General features: G+C 38.8%; 1 protein-coding gene across 1 annotated transcript; it reads right to left on the bottom strand.

The window, feature by feature from the left end:
• Positions 1-2,870: 2,870 nt before the first annotated feature.
• SNX20 (sorting nexin 20) lies at positions 2,871-14,439 on the bottom strand. Its single transcript, XM_040615481.1, has 4 exons — positions 14,349-14,439; positions 12,083-12,260; positions 10,285-10,436; positions 2,871-7,715 (listed from the first exon to the last, which is right to left on the bottom strand). Exons 2-4 carry the CDS (start codon positions 12,246-12,248, stop codon positions 7,047-7,049), a joined length of 987 nt encoding a protein of 328 aa, XP_040471415.1. The 5' UTR covers positions 12,249-12,260; positions 14,349-14,439; the 3' UTR covers positions 2,871-7,046.
• Positions 14,440-15,947: the final 1,508 nt, after the last annotated feature.

The raw sequence follows: 15,947 nt of genomic DNA on the forward strand, positions 1-15,947 counted from the left end.
TCCTTTATATAATTAAATTCATGGGGCTTTAAAGTATTTTATACTAGTTGGACTCGGCACAGGATCATCTCTTGTTTTCACACTTGGGAGTGTCGCTATCTAAAATGGATTCAATGAACCTTCCCCAGTACTGTTCAGAAGGCATTATGGATCCATTTATTTTTACTTCCCTCCCCCCATTATTTGATAGTTCTTTTAAGAGTTATGAGTTTTACTTGGTTCCTTTTGATCAGAAGGAAAAGGTACTGTAGGAACTGAGACACTGCAGTGACTCTGACTTTGAACTCACCAGGTCTAAAAGCCTGCAAGAATATTTTCTCTTTCGGCTTTCTAGCCAGCTTATAGAGCTGGCTGATAAATGGGCATGTTAAATTGTCCTGAGGGACAGCTGGAAAGCTAGGCGCTACAGTCTGAACTCACAATGGACTTGAGAGATATATTTAGTGTAGTCATATTAAAATTTAAATGTTAGGCTTTAGTGTAGATTTTTTTTTTTAAAAAAAAATTCAAGTTGTTAAAAAAAAAAGTTTATTTCCCATTCACCTCAGCTTGTGGGGGACCTGAGCGCCTGCAAATGCTGCAGCGCCATCTAGTGGCGCTGCAGCCCGGTGTCAGGGTGGCGGCAAATCTGTTAGAAATGCTAATAACGAAGAAAAATATTAGGATTTAAATCCTGTATTTTCGGTAATGAAGATTTCTTTTCGCTTATTACAGCTAGAGTCTACTCTAGCACTGTCTGGAATGAAACAATATTTAAATTATGCCAGTTTAGAGAGATTAGTATATGAAATCCATCCTGTCTGTTTCTCTTTAGTACTTTTCTTGCCTGAATAATCACAGACTTACAGATGTATTCCTATTTCTAATAAAAGAAGGTAGTACGTTTAAACTAGGTATGTGTATATAATCATGTAGTACTTGTAAAAGTAACGTTGATCTGAATTTCTTAAAACTCCTGGCAAACATTTATTAAGCATCAAAACATTCAAATTTGGTTGCTCTGTCCACACTTCAATCCATCTGTCCACCCATCCATAGGGTACAGTGTGCACATGTTTATATAGACGTTAGACCTTATTCTGCTTTCAATTACATTATAACTTAATTTATTTCAGCATAGTTACTCTCTACTCTCACTGGTCTGACATGAAAATTAGTGTTTTGTGTATCTGTATATAAAGCAAATATGTACTCACAAAGTGTGATGAACATATGTTGTAATGTGATCTCAGTGTAAATAGGTTGGTTCTTTGGGGTTCTCACCACATCCAGATGGGAGTTGACATTCAGTATTTTATGCCATTACAACTGTGTTTAGTTTTTCAACACATCTTGCTCCTGCCTTTGATCTAATCAGAAAATAAACATTCTTGATTTGATTTGCTCAGCTGCTGTCTGAGCCACAAAACCTAGATTTCATCTTGTGTCCTGAACTCGACTCCCATGCTGCTTGTACAAATCTGTTGAATTCAATAAATGTATTTAGCCTTATTAAGATTCAGGAAAGCAAATATTATCCTCCAGTGATGCAGCAGATAACAGGAGTTAATAACAAGTGTGTGATAAAGATCACAGGATTCCCTGTAAACAAGATGCTGCATTGCACAGAGAGCATCTTGTCTGCATATGTTTCATAAGTAACTAGGCATCCTCATGGGCTTCTTTAGTTATTTTAGAAAGTTGTGTAAACAGTATTATCTACTTAATGCCCCAAATGATATAATAATTGATATGGAAATGGGGCAAAGCTCAATAGATCGTAATACAACTCTCCATGGACTAGTGGAGATGATATGCCCAGATTTTATTTAAATTTTCTTCCAGTTTATATGTATGCAGCCTGTGGTTTGTTAGACATGCTAGGCAGATGTTGGTTGGACAATATTTTCTTTTTTTAACATTTTTTTCCCCAGAAAAAAATTACATGTGAATTTATAACTGGATGCTATCTATTGTAGGTATACTTCAGAGGTGTTAATGATAATGTGAAGAGTAAGATCACACTGAAAAGCTCCAATGCGTTATGTGTTGATGTTGAGAAAAGTGGGTGATAGCAGATTGCTGACATATATGGTACTCTGTAGTGGTTGTGTGATTCTTCTTGTTTAGACTACAAGAGCAGTGGAAATACTGGAGTTCTAAGAAATTCTTAAAACTGGAAAAATGTATTTGAAAATATTTTTCTGTTCCTTCTTGTGGAAAATGATATTGAAACCTGGAGATTTTTTAATATATTCTAAAAATCTCCTATGCAAGACCTTCTGCTTTGTTATTTTTATAGAGTAGTGGTTAAAATATTCTCCCTATTCAACCACTTATTAGTTCTTCAAATATGTTAATTAGTCAGACTTACTCAACTGTTTTCTCTTCCATAGAATCACATGCAATTGTCTCAGGTGTATAATGTCAGGCAAAAATTAAGCTGTGTTGTGCTTGTTCATGGAAGATATACTTATGCACATGCAGCCATGCCATGTATGTATTTTGCAAAGCTGTGATGCCAGCTTAAGTATTTCTCCAGATGGTTAGTGTGGTCTCCAGACCACTGTATTAGACTTTGGGGAAAAATCACTTCTCTTATTTGTACCGCAATTCCCCCAGCTGTAAAATGGAGAAAATGATACATTGGAATGTACTGATAAAATATCAGTATCAGTACAACATCGCTTTATAGAAGAGGGCAAAGCAATATTGGTATTCAAAAGCAAGCTGAGATTTGAGTTGACTCGATCAAGGTCACTCAGTGGGCTTGTGATGTTGCCAACAGCAGAGCTTGGGTCTCCAGACATTCTGTCTGTTGACTCCAGCTGCCTTCCAGGTATAGAGAATGGCTGATGAATGTTAATAATGCAAACAGGACAAATGCCAGCAACTGCTCATTTCCATTTATTAAACTGAAGAAATTCTTTGCAAAAAGCACACATTGTTTTGGAAGACAGGAAATGGATAAAATGAATTTATGTATAAAACAGGCTTTTATCACTCAAATATTGTACAGCAATGTAGACTGGAAGTAAAATGGCTGTCTGGAAGCAGCAACCACCTGCTTAATTTATGTTCCATTCTTCCATATGTGGTAGTGCCAGAGCTCTCCTCTTCTAAGGTAGGTTCACTGATGCAGTGCTATTCACTTTTGCTGGCCCGACATCTGGAAAGGTGGGTTGTGCACTCTGGGGACAGCACACAAACTCCATGGAGAGTGCACAAGGATTTTAGTCATTGTTTCTCCAATGGCTTCTTAACAAGAGTTAAGAAAGGACAATAGATAAGCAAGACAGATAGACATGGATTAAAATGTTAGCAATTTCCTTTTTGAGCCATTCTTAATACACTGTTCAGAGGAAAAACAAGATGTGGTGGCTGGTGGAGATCACCCATTTTTATATATCTTACGAAAAAGCCAGGACAGATTCAATTAATTAATGGGGGCTCTGTAGCCACTACTGTATCCCTGCACCGGGCAACGTTAAGGGGGAAAGAGATCAATCTTCTCTGATAGGGAAATCTGTCCTATCCAGCTACACATTTTTAACTGTGGAAGATAAAGTTGCACGTACAGGCAGAGGGAACCCAGTCACTGTCAGCTGTCATTCCAAGTGGAAGACAGTAGGGTCAGTATGGGAGCAGGAATGCCATTACCTTGTAGTTTAACAACAGGTAACTGCTGAATACTCACTGTGCTGTAAAAATCAAGTGATAAAGAATATGCAGAAGTTGACTTTTGAAATGTGAGAAAGCAGAATTCTTTTGGCAGGTCCAGCCAGTCTCTGGAGAGTACATAGTTAAGAAATCAGAACTGGCTGATTGCCTATGGAGCTGATGAGCCAGCATGGTCTCACTACAGTCCAATGCAATAAATAGATAATTTTGTAACTTCTCTAGTGTGTAAGAAAAGTAACACCTGATTTTAAAATAGGACTGCATTAGTAAGAAACCATGCAATTAACAATAAGGACAAAGGTTTGGTGCTTACTGCCTCTAAATTCTCTTCCATTCCAAGGTATCTTCAATAAATTAAATAGGCTTCTATAGTTCAAAATTGCCTCCATCCCAATGCACATTTCGAAGTTAAATGATGGAGTTAATTTGTTCAAATTTCACAGCTTTTCTGTTTGGTGATTACTGAAAATCTGGATGCAGAAGTTTTGCTGGGAAAGTACTGGGTGAGGAAATAGGGGCACAGAAATTAAGATACTTCTGCAAAGTTCAGACCAAGTCTGGCAGAGCTCCAGGTGAAATCCAGGCCCCGTGGGTCCCTACTCATCGTCATCACCGTACTAGCTTTCTCTTTCCAAGGATTTCCAATGTCATCTCTGAAGAGATTAATAAATCTGAAGATCACAGGCTCTTCATGTGTAGGAAGGGAGTACATACATGGTTTGCTTGGGGCAGAGGAGGTTTTAATTTTGTTGTATTCTAATATTAATGAAATCAGGAACTTTTTATGAACACTACACTTGACCCTTTGACATGTGCTGTAGGCTCCGCGGATTTGTACGTGAAGTGGCTTGACTGGAAGTCTGAATGCAGCAGAAACTGAAATCAGCCCTTTGAGTAAGGCAGATAGTGTGTTCTTCCTGGGTGGCTCTGAAGACATGGCTGATGATTGCCACAGATGCCCCACCGAGAAGGCTCTCCCTTAAAGAAGTTCGGTGTGGGGGAATTATCCAACAGACACATTGTTCTTTCTTCACACTTGTATTTATTTAGTTAGTTTTCCCCCTAATACAAGGAGCCTGACCTCTGCCTTCTGGTGGATAGGGACAAAGTGACCTATTCTAGGACCATTTTGCTGATAAAACTCTGCTAGCAGATTACATGGAAAAGCATTCTCAGAGGAAATTTGGCTTACACCAACAAAACAGTGGGGGTTTTGGCACTGTGTATTTTAGTGCCTTTTGAATTATGTAAATTTTTCTCTTAGCCAGATTGCGCCGCCTCATATTCCTAATGTGCGCTGACATGCCAACAAAAATTGGTTAGCTTTGGATCGGTTAATCCTTCAGAGATGGAAAGTTATAGCATTACAAGTAAAGGTTAAGTAAGATCTCTCTGATGTGCTGCTTTCCTGGTACTTGTCCTTGCTAGACACCATGTACTTATGGACCCTCTGATCTTGTAGTCATCTGTAAGGTGAGGGTCTGTGGACACAATTAGCTACTCATGTACAGTCCCATAGAAACCTGAGGAGAATCAGAGGCAGCTGTGCCTGGGATACTGCACACAACGGTGGGAGGGAGCAAAAGCAGGGAAATTTTCACTTATTTTTTTTGTCTTTCACCACAAACTGCTGTGGAGATAGAGCAGCGTGATGGCCATGCTTCCCGTCTGCTGTGTCTGAGTGCTGCAAACCCCAGACATGCTTTCTGCTTTGCCACTTTGTTACTGATTCAGACATGATCCTCTAAGGTGGTGTTACCTTTGATACTTTTGACTGTCCTGCAATGTAGTATGTTGCGAGCACATTAGTCCTGAAGTCTGCTAGTAAATTACTCTAAATTCTCTTACTTCTGGTATAACTAGAAAAAATAATAATTGTCAAATAACAAATAATCCACATATGAGTTTAATGCCTAGCTATTAATAGCTACTTAAAATATTAACTTTCCATCCTAGACGTTCCTATTATTCTGTATTTTTTCTAAGCTGTCCTTCTTGTAACAATGCACAGCAGTGTTTTTCAGGTGCAGTGCGCTTTCAGTTAGCTGATACTTTTATATACCTGGGAGGTAAATTAATACAGTTATTCCTAATTTATAAACAGTGTCATTGTGGTGCATGCAGTATTTGAACTCAGGCCTGAAAGTACTCAGTGGACTATATTCAGCAGAGAATAATCATCCATGCTAGCATGACATGTTAATTACAATATTTATGAGAATTAATTTACCAGATTATTATATATTAGAATAAGTGTATGGGAGAGATAATAGAGTTGAGGGAAATTGTAGAAGCAGGTAAATAGAGAGTTTTTCAGCTCTTGGGAACCTTTCACAGGAGTGTTGGGGCCAAGACAAGCTTAGCATTTGTATATGTGAGTTGGATCCCTGAAAGAATTAGCTGTTGTATCGCAGTACCACCAAGATGATATTTGCATGGTGCCCAGGCTGCAAAGCCAAGGCAATGCCCAATTTAAATAAATCTCTGAAAGGCAACAGGGAAGCATGTGTTTAACACAGACTGTCTGTTAACCATTTGTCCCACGGCTTGATAATCAGAATTAAATGCTAGCATTATATTAGCCAGATGTTCTCCCCAACAGCACCCTTCTGTGGTTCCTTTCCGTTATGTATGTAGTACACATGGTATGAATTTTCTACCCTGGTCAGAGCTGTACTTAAAGATCACCCCAAACAACAATATGCCTTCAACGCAAATCATAAAACTGTATTAACTGCAAAAGGGAAATAAAGCATGTTCCCTCATCTCTGATGGAACGATTGTTGCTTGTATTTTTTGTTCCTGACAAAGTTGATTGTAAACCTTCCTCCCGGGTCCTCCTGCCCACAGCCATTGACTTCAGTGGGAGCAGGATCAATCCCATCATTCTCAGAAATGACAAAGTGCTGTTTGACCAGGCTTCAGCTGGAGGAGTAAATAACTACATTCAGTGTCTGAAGATCCATCCTTTAGACTGCATCAATTGAGTAGATATTTCTCCTCTTTAAAGGAAATAGTTTCCACATCAACAAGCAATGCCTCTGATTCTGCAGGTTAAGTGCTTTATTTGTTGCATTTTCCTATTCTGACTTGTCACACGAAATAGGCTATGTTCAAAATAAGCAAGTCATAAATGACTTTGTTGAAAATTTCTTTCCAAAAACCTTAATAAGCTTAGGTGCACCTCATATCTGTAGAGTAAATACATTATATTTTCCAACATAAATGTTAATGTTCCTTTTGAACATGGAAGATATTTAACTTTTTTCTATTAATATAAAGTTATGTTAGCCAAACAGATAATTTCCGGTTCTTACTCTTTCAAAAGTTTGTGTTCGGGAAAAGTTGCTGACAGCTTTGCTCTTTAATGAAATTGTTTCTTCTGTTCAGTGCACGTACTCCTGAACTGCAAGTTCTTTCAGGGTAAAAACCCGTATGGGATCTTTTTTTGTCTTCCATTCTTCCAGTTTTTCTTGCAAAGACAGAAAATCCTTGCCAAGTTCATATGCCAAAGTGATCATTGTTTCTAACAGTGGAATATAATACCTGTGGCTGGTATGCATATGAAGGCGTGATAGAGCTTTTTCTCCATATTCAAAGGCGCTTGCGGGGTTTTCCAGGTCCTTGTGGCACACCACGATAGCACAGAGAGTAGGGACAACTGAGATAGGGTTGCCTCTCGTCAGCCTTTCCTGCAGACCAATGACTTCTAAAAGGATTTCCAAAGCTTTGGTGTACTGGCCACCCCGCAGGCAACCATATGCTTCCTGGAGCTCCGGCCTTGTTAAAAAGTCAATAAATTTTTTTGATCTTCGGATGTATTTCGTAGAATATAGAAGTCTCAGGTAGTCCTTGAAGGCTAATTTTCTCTCATTGATTATTTCTTCTGTGAAGTTCCCTGTCAGAGTTTTTTTGGGAAAGGTCACATCTTCCATTTCTTCACTAAACTCCTCCAGCAGATTTCTGTGAAGTTTCTCAAAATCTGAATAACGCCGTTCAATTACAGACTTGTTGCTGTCAAAACTCCCTGTTTGCAAAATGATGATTTTATACATCTAAACACAATAAAACAGAAAAGCAAGCATGAGAACAATCACTCTAGCCCCAGTGCAGTCAGAGTTTGTCCATTATTGCCTTGAAAAGTCTTTGTGCTTGTATATTCCACCAGCTGAAACTGTCCTCCAATTTTATGTGTGTAACCTTGTATACTTCTACGGTTTATAGTAGTCTGCTAAATTAGTCCCTGCCTGGGCTTATGGTGCATGCTCAGTGTAGCTGCCCGACCTTTGAAATCTGCAGCCATCAAATTAATAATTCCCACCTCCTGCTGTTCTGTACTTTTGTCACCAGACTTAGCTTTAGCATGCAAATAAGTTGCAGAGAAACAATATGCTAACAGATCCCATCCTGCGAGGTGCTGGGAACGGTGAACTAGCAGCAGACTGAAGCAAGTAAAATCCCTTACAAAGCATTTCTGTAGCTGTACTCTGTTTATAACAGCCATGGCTGCTGCAATCAATCATCTTCAGAGAACTGAATGGATTTCCCAGACTTAATATTGAATGTAATCTATTTTACATTGGTCATAATACTCAAAAATGTTGTTTGTATCAGACGTTTCTAGGGATTTGGGGGTGTTATTAATGCTGTGAAAGAAGGAGTATTCGGCAATAATATTTGGTGTGTGCAAAAATAAGATGGAGCAACTCCAAAGCCTTTTCTCCCCTCTAAATCATCGTCCTGTTATTCGAACTTACTTGGCATATAAATAATGCAAAAAAATGTGACGTTTCTACAACAATCTGTTTGCTATCCAAAATCCTTCACTAACAGCTAACAGGAATGCTGTCCCACATTAACAGTACTCAAGAGCATGTCTTCCTCAGCTCTTCACTAGCCTCAAAATGGCTATAATAAATATGTTATTAGAAAAATAGCTGCAAAATAAAACTGTGTGTTACGTGTTGTACAAATAGACTCTCTTCTAGTCCTGATCCAAGCACAATGTTGTTGAGGAAGGGCCAAATCCCTAATGTGCGTAAATCAGTGGAGCTCTACTGAGGCCAGCTTAACTGTGTCATCATATACTAGCTAAGGACACAGACTGTTGACCTTTCTGGCTTTTGGGTGATGACTGTGTTCATATTCAACTTCACACTGTTCCCACTGAATTACACGGGAGCTGGAGCAGTTTTACTCATGCCAGTTTTTTCTTTGCTGCTGTTGAAGGGTGCAAACCAGTACTAGCACTAATGTCTGTCTGATTCTCCTCCTTGTTTTTCCTTAAAGAGAAATTCTCTCTTTTAATCTTCATGAATGATCTTTGCAGGCACTCCTTGAAAGCTTTCTAAAGTTGAGCTGACTTCTCTGATCTCTTTTCATTTGTAAGCACTGTGACATTTTTCTATACTTTGTCCTACTCCCTGCTGAAAAGTGTGTATAAGCCTGATGCATATCCAAAACAATCGTAAGAGCAATTTTTTAAGCTATCATTTTATCAAGGGCAGCTAAGTGAATAATTTACAAGTACTTGGCTTTTTACTTGTGGAGTGTGCATGAAAAAGGGAAGAAATACCATTTAATTACTATCATTCAAATTGGTTCAATTTTGTTGTAACATAAATCTTTTTGTCCAGGCATGTAATTTATGGCCAAGTTTAACTACTTGCACATATGCTGAATGATACTCTTGTTCTCATACAGTTATACTACAATAATTTTAAACTGTTCAACAAGCTGGATACTATTGAGTGCATGCAAGAATGGCAGCATTGAAGCAGGTGTGTAAAGCACACAACAAGATCTTGGGACAGTCTCCAGGACATTTACCTGCTTCAAAATCTACCAAGCTCCATCATCCAGTATCAGCAACGCTAGCATGATTCTTGGCATTTTTCAGTTACAGATCTGAAAGGCTGGTGCAAACAAGGAAAACATCCCTATCTGAATTTCACTGGGGTACTGAAAGAGACTTCCTCCAGATCAGTTCTCCTGAAGGTCAGGAGCAGAATCAGAAATAGAAACCAAGTGCCAGTACTGTAAGATAAAAAAATCCATACTGTTCTGTTGTTCCTGTCCCTCATACTCACGTTTCACCTCAAAAATATGACAGAAATATGTCATCTAAAGGAGCTCTAGGTAGGGAAGGGGAACAATCCCAAGTGATCTAGTTGGAGGATATCTTAGACTTTTTCAACATCGAAGAATTTTGCACTTGTGCTAACATAAATTTCTGATGTGGAAATTACACAAATGCAATGCAGCTGCTGCAGCAGGCGAGCTCCATGGAAATGTAACTATATTGATCTTTTTCATACTTGCGTGAATTTCCTTAATGCTGACAAGCCTCTGGGTGTTAAGGATACTCAAGCTACTAATTTAATTGGTACACTTTTCCACTGCTGCAGATTTTGTGAACTGATGTCAGAGATTTTGGGGGGGGGGCAGATTCCACTAGCTATGCCCATATGATCAGTGAGAAACGTTCTACTCAGTACAATCATAGCTTGCAAAACTTGGTCCTCGGTGAGGCTTTCATGTAGTGAGGCATGCTGTGTGCTCTGCAGACCCCTGTAGAGTGAATAAAAATTAATGATCTCCTTACATATTAATTTCTTAGCTTACCACATATTTAGATAAGTGGTGCTCTACAACTCTGGTTGATGGGATTTCAAAAAGGAGTTTGACTTGTCTGCACTGGCGTTTTTCATTCCTCCAATATTCCTGAAGCTCCTTAGTGGTCATCGAAGAGTTGGGATTTAAGGATGCATTGGAATCTAAAAACAATATATTTAGCATTTCAGATTATAACCTTTGCATTTGGAAAGAAAATGCTTATGCATTTATTGTGAAAGGAGAGCCTAGAATTTCTGTTGCTGTAACAGCAAGACCTCAAGACTGCTAAGTAATTTCACTGCTAATAAAGACAGGTCCAGATTCTTTCTGGGAAGCTATTTTGGTCTGAAGTTTTGAAAGACACCAAATTGGCTGCCGAATACAAAGTTAGAAAAAATACTGGCAAGAAGCATTGTATGTATAGGTTGTAACCTTGGGCACAGTGTGAGCAGGAGATATGCTTCACCATCCCAGACACAGTCCTGAGAAACGCTGACGGTGTCTTCTAAATCAGATGTTTCTCCAGGCTCCTTTGTTGCTAAAAGGAGGAGATACTACAATGCAGCTGCACATTCAGACCTATATTCAAATACTGACCCTATTCAAGTATTGGGTTTGTGCAGTAACAGGTGAAAGCTGAGAAAACATGACTGTTCTAACCTTAAAGGAGAAACTCTAATAACCAGCTCAGCCAAAGGAGGAATTCTCACATCCTCTTTTTCTTTTGTAGCTGAACCGATGCCACAGTTCAGCTAGAAATATTTTATATACCTCCTTCCCTTCCTCCCTCTTTCTCCCCGCCCAGCCATACACGAACACAAACATACATGCATATATAAAAATTTAGGACAGCTGGTTGAAGAGCTTGCTTATGGGGGGATTTGATGTAGCTTTTCAAAAGGATGATTTGTCTTTGAAATGTATTGACAACAGTTTTCATCAGGTGGAGTAGAGGCTAGCAAGGCAGATAAAAGAAACGGAGTATTTGTATTTCAGTGGGCACACCAGTCCCGATTTCCAATCAATAATGTCTCTGTCAATGCAGTCAGCTGAAGTTGGTCTGCACTGTATCTAACATTCAGACAATGGAGGTGAATGACAGCAAATGAATGGGAAGATAACAGCTTGCTGCAGAAATAGAATTGTAAAAGCACCATTGGCTCCTTCAGTGGCCTCACTTTTACATGTTCTTAATCATTTGGCCATACAGTTTCAATTATCAAGGCCTTGGGGTTTGGCTCAATCTCTACAAAGCATGTATTTCCTAAGAGACGTGGTGTTTATGACAACTTTTAAGGCTGAAAATCTTGATGAGATTATATATATTTTGGATTATATATAACATTTTATTTAATAACAGATGACAGCAATCTTGGGCATAGTAAATGTTCAATGCTGCCTCTTCATAAGGCATGGGAGACACTTCTGCCTTGAGATTAGCTTCTGTCTGGGTGTCCTTGCTGATGCTGCCAAGAAGTTCAGATTTTGTGATGTACAGAAAGTGCACTCCCGGAACACCCCATGTGATGATCACTGTTTCGGTCACTGGTGCACGAATTAAATCTGGAATACATTTTAGGTGCAGGGGATTTAAAAGGAAAGCTCTGTGTGCATACATGCACATCAGGATGTGCATCTTTTCACTATTGCTACATTATTACTACAAGTTTAATCAAGGCTTATTTTCAGTGGAGTATAGCAGTGTAAATCTGGACTACTGCTGCAATAAATAAAGCAAAGGTTTTTATATAAAAGATTACTGGCATAAATAGCTACATGAAAAATAAAATTAAAGGATAGCATCAACCTTGCAGGTCATCTTTTTCTGGGTTTTCTTTTCTCACTTGACATGAAATTTCAGCTTTGGGTTGATTTTGTTCTACATCAGATGGACTTGCGGTAGAAAACGTAGTAATCCTGCTTACAGCTTCCAACAGTTCCTTTTCTGCTGTGCAGTGCAAGTCTTGGTCCATTGCAAGCTATCACTAAAAGATTACAAAAAATATGACATTTCTTAGTAGCACGCCTTTAGAGGATCCAGTCTGGTAATCTTTTTTATTGACTTACTCATTGCTTTCTATGAACTTGTATGAGGGCAACCATTGTTTCATAAAAACTAAAGTAATAAACAAATATCTACACAGCTACCAGTGAAGGGCCACTCCTATTACCGTTACCACTGAAACTGTTTGGATATATTTTTGGCAGATTAAAATCAAACAGGAAACCCATAAGAAGTTCTGTTGAGTAAGATTAGGTGGGGAACTCCATTCTTATCTATGAGAATTTTGTCATAAACTTCAGTGGGTGTAGATTTTTTTCTCTTTGTATTTTGCCCTCAAGCTTGCAAGTACAAGTTCAGATGAACTAAAATCTTGGAGATAATTAGTATATCTAGCAGTCTGGCTCTCTTACACTGGTAGAATTTACTGTTCTCAAGACTCCAAAATTTGCCATCTGTTCTTAATCACAACCTGTAGGGCAAAATAGGGTGATATCTAAAATAGTAAAGTATTTTTGCCATATTTCAGTTTCAAGTTCTCTCCAGAGACTTGTCTCTGGACTGTGAGAACAAAACAACTGAATCTGACAATGGCTACGTGGAAGGAGAACTGACTTTTCTAATTATCATACAGAAGTATTCTCCCTTTGATTGTCCTATTAACCTATATACTGTGCTGGCAGTAGATCCGTTGTAGGCTGTTCTGCTAGGACTATGATTTTACCACATACTGATAAAGTGCCTGACACAATACATTCCTGCTCCATAGACCAGATTGGTCATTCTGCTGCATAAATGTCTCCCCAAGATGTTGGGGTTTTTTTAGTTTAAAAAAAACCGCACCACCATACCTGTTACATCATCATGCTGTAGCAGCAGTTGAAAAAAATTCTAAGAGCATCCCAACAACTTTGCCAGGGTACTGTGTTCTGTTAGCATGAGAGAAATGTCACTCGCAATTCAGCCAGCGGGTGAAAATCAAGTAACGGAACAACCTATTTTTAAAAAAACAGAAGCCTTCCTGCTACAAATGTAGACATAATGCCCAAGCATCAGCTATTAAGTAATGGGAGGGTTTAGGACAGAGTTGTTACTACACATCATTTTGCTTCCACTTGTCTACCACACAGTTATGCAATGCTAGACACAGAGGTGGGGCAACTCCTTCAGCAGACCTATTGATTTCTGGCAAACTGCAAGGCTCTAAAAAGAAGAGCAATTACTTTCCCCACTGGAAATAATGGAAGTGCAAACTACTTTCCTTTAACAGAAACCCTTCCTTTGCCTGGCTTGGATAAGCAAATACATACATGTTGTCATCCTCCTTAATAAAAGCATCACGGAAGCCCTTATTTTTGGACTTCAGTCTAGGAGATGAAATTCTCAGTCTTCTTCTAGTCCTCCTCAAGATGTGCTTTTTGAACACGGAGAGTAGTCACTTACTATCTACCTGCTCGGTCTTTGGAAAATCAGGGCAGTTTATGCCAACAGCATAAACTTGCAAATATTTGTTTTTAATGTCAAGATAATCTCAAATATAGTAGACTAAATGAGGATTCGGAAAATGGGTGAACCAACTTAAATGACAACTTTTTTCTTGGTTATAAGTTGGTACAGCCTTATAAGCAAAATTGTATTTATATTAAAAAAATCTATATATATACGCATAACTTTACATAGAATATGTATATGGATGTGTCTATATCTAAAAATACCACTTTAAAACATGATTTACCAGACAAACACAACATGCTTGTAAACAGAAGAAGGCAGAAGTGAAGGTTTATTACATACAAGTTTTCTGCCTTGAATGTATCTGCTTTGAAAACTATCTGTACTTTATATAAACAGTTTCATTTTCACAGCTAAACCCCACTGTAAGTGATTTTAACTAAGCTACTATTTATTTTTACATTTTAAAAAGTCCAAAACAACACAAAAGCCCTGCCACAAATTACACAATTTTACCCCAAACAGGCACACATCCTGTTCCGTTCCAGGGTAAATGCCGCTCCAGCTGCCTCGCTGAGCTGCAAGAAGCACTAGAAACTGCAGTGGATGGAACACTCACCTGGAAACTGCTGAAGAGCTTTTAGTTGTAGTGCATGTGCAGTCTGTACAAAGCCAGGAAAAGCCTGCTTCGCATTTTCTGATTGCGGAAAAACATGTCTGTGTTTCCTTCTACCAGGCACAATTCTGCGTTTTACAAAAAGGAAGGAAGAAGCCTCAATTAAATCAGACTTCCTTGTCCAATTGGCGCGCTGGTTCAGTGCTGGCTGATTACGCATGAAATTTCCTATCTGCCCCGAACCATCTTGGTGCTGGCCGCGGCCGGGGCACGGCCCGTTGTCCCCAGCGCAGCTCCAGCAGCAGGGCAGGTCTGTGACCTGTGTCAGGATTACATGGGCAAACACAAAGTCTGGCGGAGGAAAGAGTTCAACAGTAAATACAAAATCAATGAAAACTCCTTTGCATGGATTTCTGAAACAAAAAACCCCACACATAGCAAAAGAGAGATTAGAAAAAAAAGAGCCAAATATGTAAATGTACTTATGTGGAAAAGTATGCCCCTTGGGACATCTCTAAAATACAGACTTAACATCCAGTTCAGAAAAGAAAATGCAGCTGGTACCACAATAAATAGCCTCACTCTGTGTAAACTTGCCCTTCTGACAGAAATCCCGACTCCGCACAGTGCTTAAATGCATGATTAATTTTGAATATCTGGTTAATTAAAGTTCAAAAATGAGCATTATCATATCCAACGTGAGTACTAAATTTGAAATGGGCTTATGTGAGGGCCTAAAATTAATCCTGTGCTTAATTTTTTTGTTGAACTGAGGACAAAGTGAAGAAGAATGATGCATTAATCCACATGTCCTTTGCCCCAGATGCTTCCTTTTGCAGTTCACTTCACTTTGGAGATTTGCTTTAAAGCACCAGGATAGCTATTTCTGGGGTAAATAAAACGGATGCTATCTTTTTTTAGTAATGTAAGTTTCCCCGTTGCCAAAGCTCACTCACTGAAAAACCAAGTGATTTTAATGCAGTACAAATGTGGGAGGCAAACATCCAAAGGACCACATGGATCCTGCCCCACACATTCCTTTAGAACAAACAATTTCAAATAATGTAAAGCCAGGGCCATAAACTGGCAATGCTTCTCTTCTGCTTTATTTGCAACGTAAAACAATGCCAACTTTAACTTGGACTCAGTCTAAATGTAAGAGTTTTGCCAAAATAGCTGTCAAAATGATGAAAAATCACTCCCATGCAGCTACAACCATACTGGCAAAAGCCTTAGCGTAGATGCCGTTATATTGGCAGTCCTTTAGCCAGTTTAGCATGTTCCATGCGGAAAGTGATTTAAGTTGCACCAGAAAAGAAATCTGTGCTTGCCAATACAGCTCTAAGGTGTAGCTATACCAGCCAACCCTTTTAAGTGTAGACAAGGCATGGGTTTCTGGCTCAAGTCTTATTCCTTTAAAGTTAGATTTATGGGTTTGGTTACAATGGTGAGCAAAAACCAAGGGGGATTTCAGTGCATTTCACTCACACTGACAGTTCAAAGATGTATCTAAGCTTTAAATTCTGAATCTGTTAATTTATGTGTTGCCAAAAAGCAGTGTATTATTTTGTGATGCTTAGTGCTATTGTCCTGCTCATGATG

This window comes from Falco naumanni, chromosome 15, assembly GCF_017639655.2.
Source record: "Falco naumanni isolate bFalNau1 chromosome 15, bFalNau1.pat, whole genome shotgun sequence".
Taxonomy (NCBI): Eukaryota; Metazoa; Chordata; class Aves; order Falconiformes; family Falconidae; genus Falco; species Falco naumanni.

Bases quoted from the DNA above. Each gene is read 5' to 3' on its own strand.
- SNX20 (XM_040615481.1), bottom strand. From the start codon at position 12,248: ATGGACCAAGACTTGCACTGCACAGCAGAAAAGGAACTGTTGGAAGCT. The intron at 10,437-12,082 runs GTTGATGCTATC...TATTGTTTTTAG, and splicing joins AGAAAAAGATGACCTGCAAG to ATTCCAATGCATCCTTAAAT. The intron at 7,716-10,284 runs GTAAGCTAAGAA...TATTGTGTTTAG, and splicing joins ACCACTTATCTAAATATGTG to ATGTATAAAATCATCATTTT.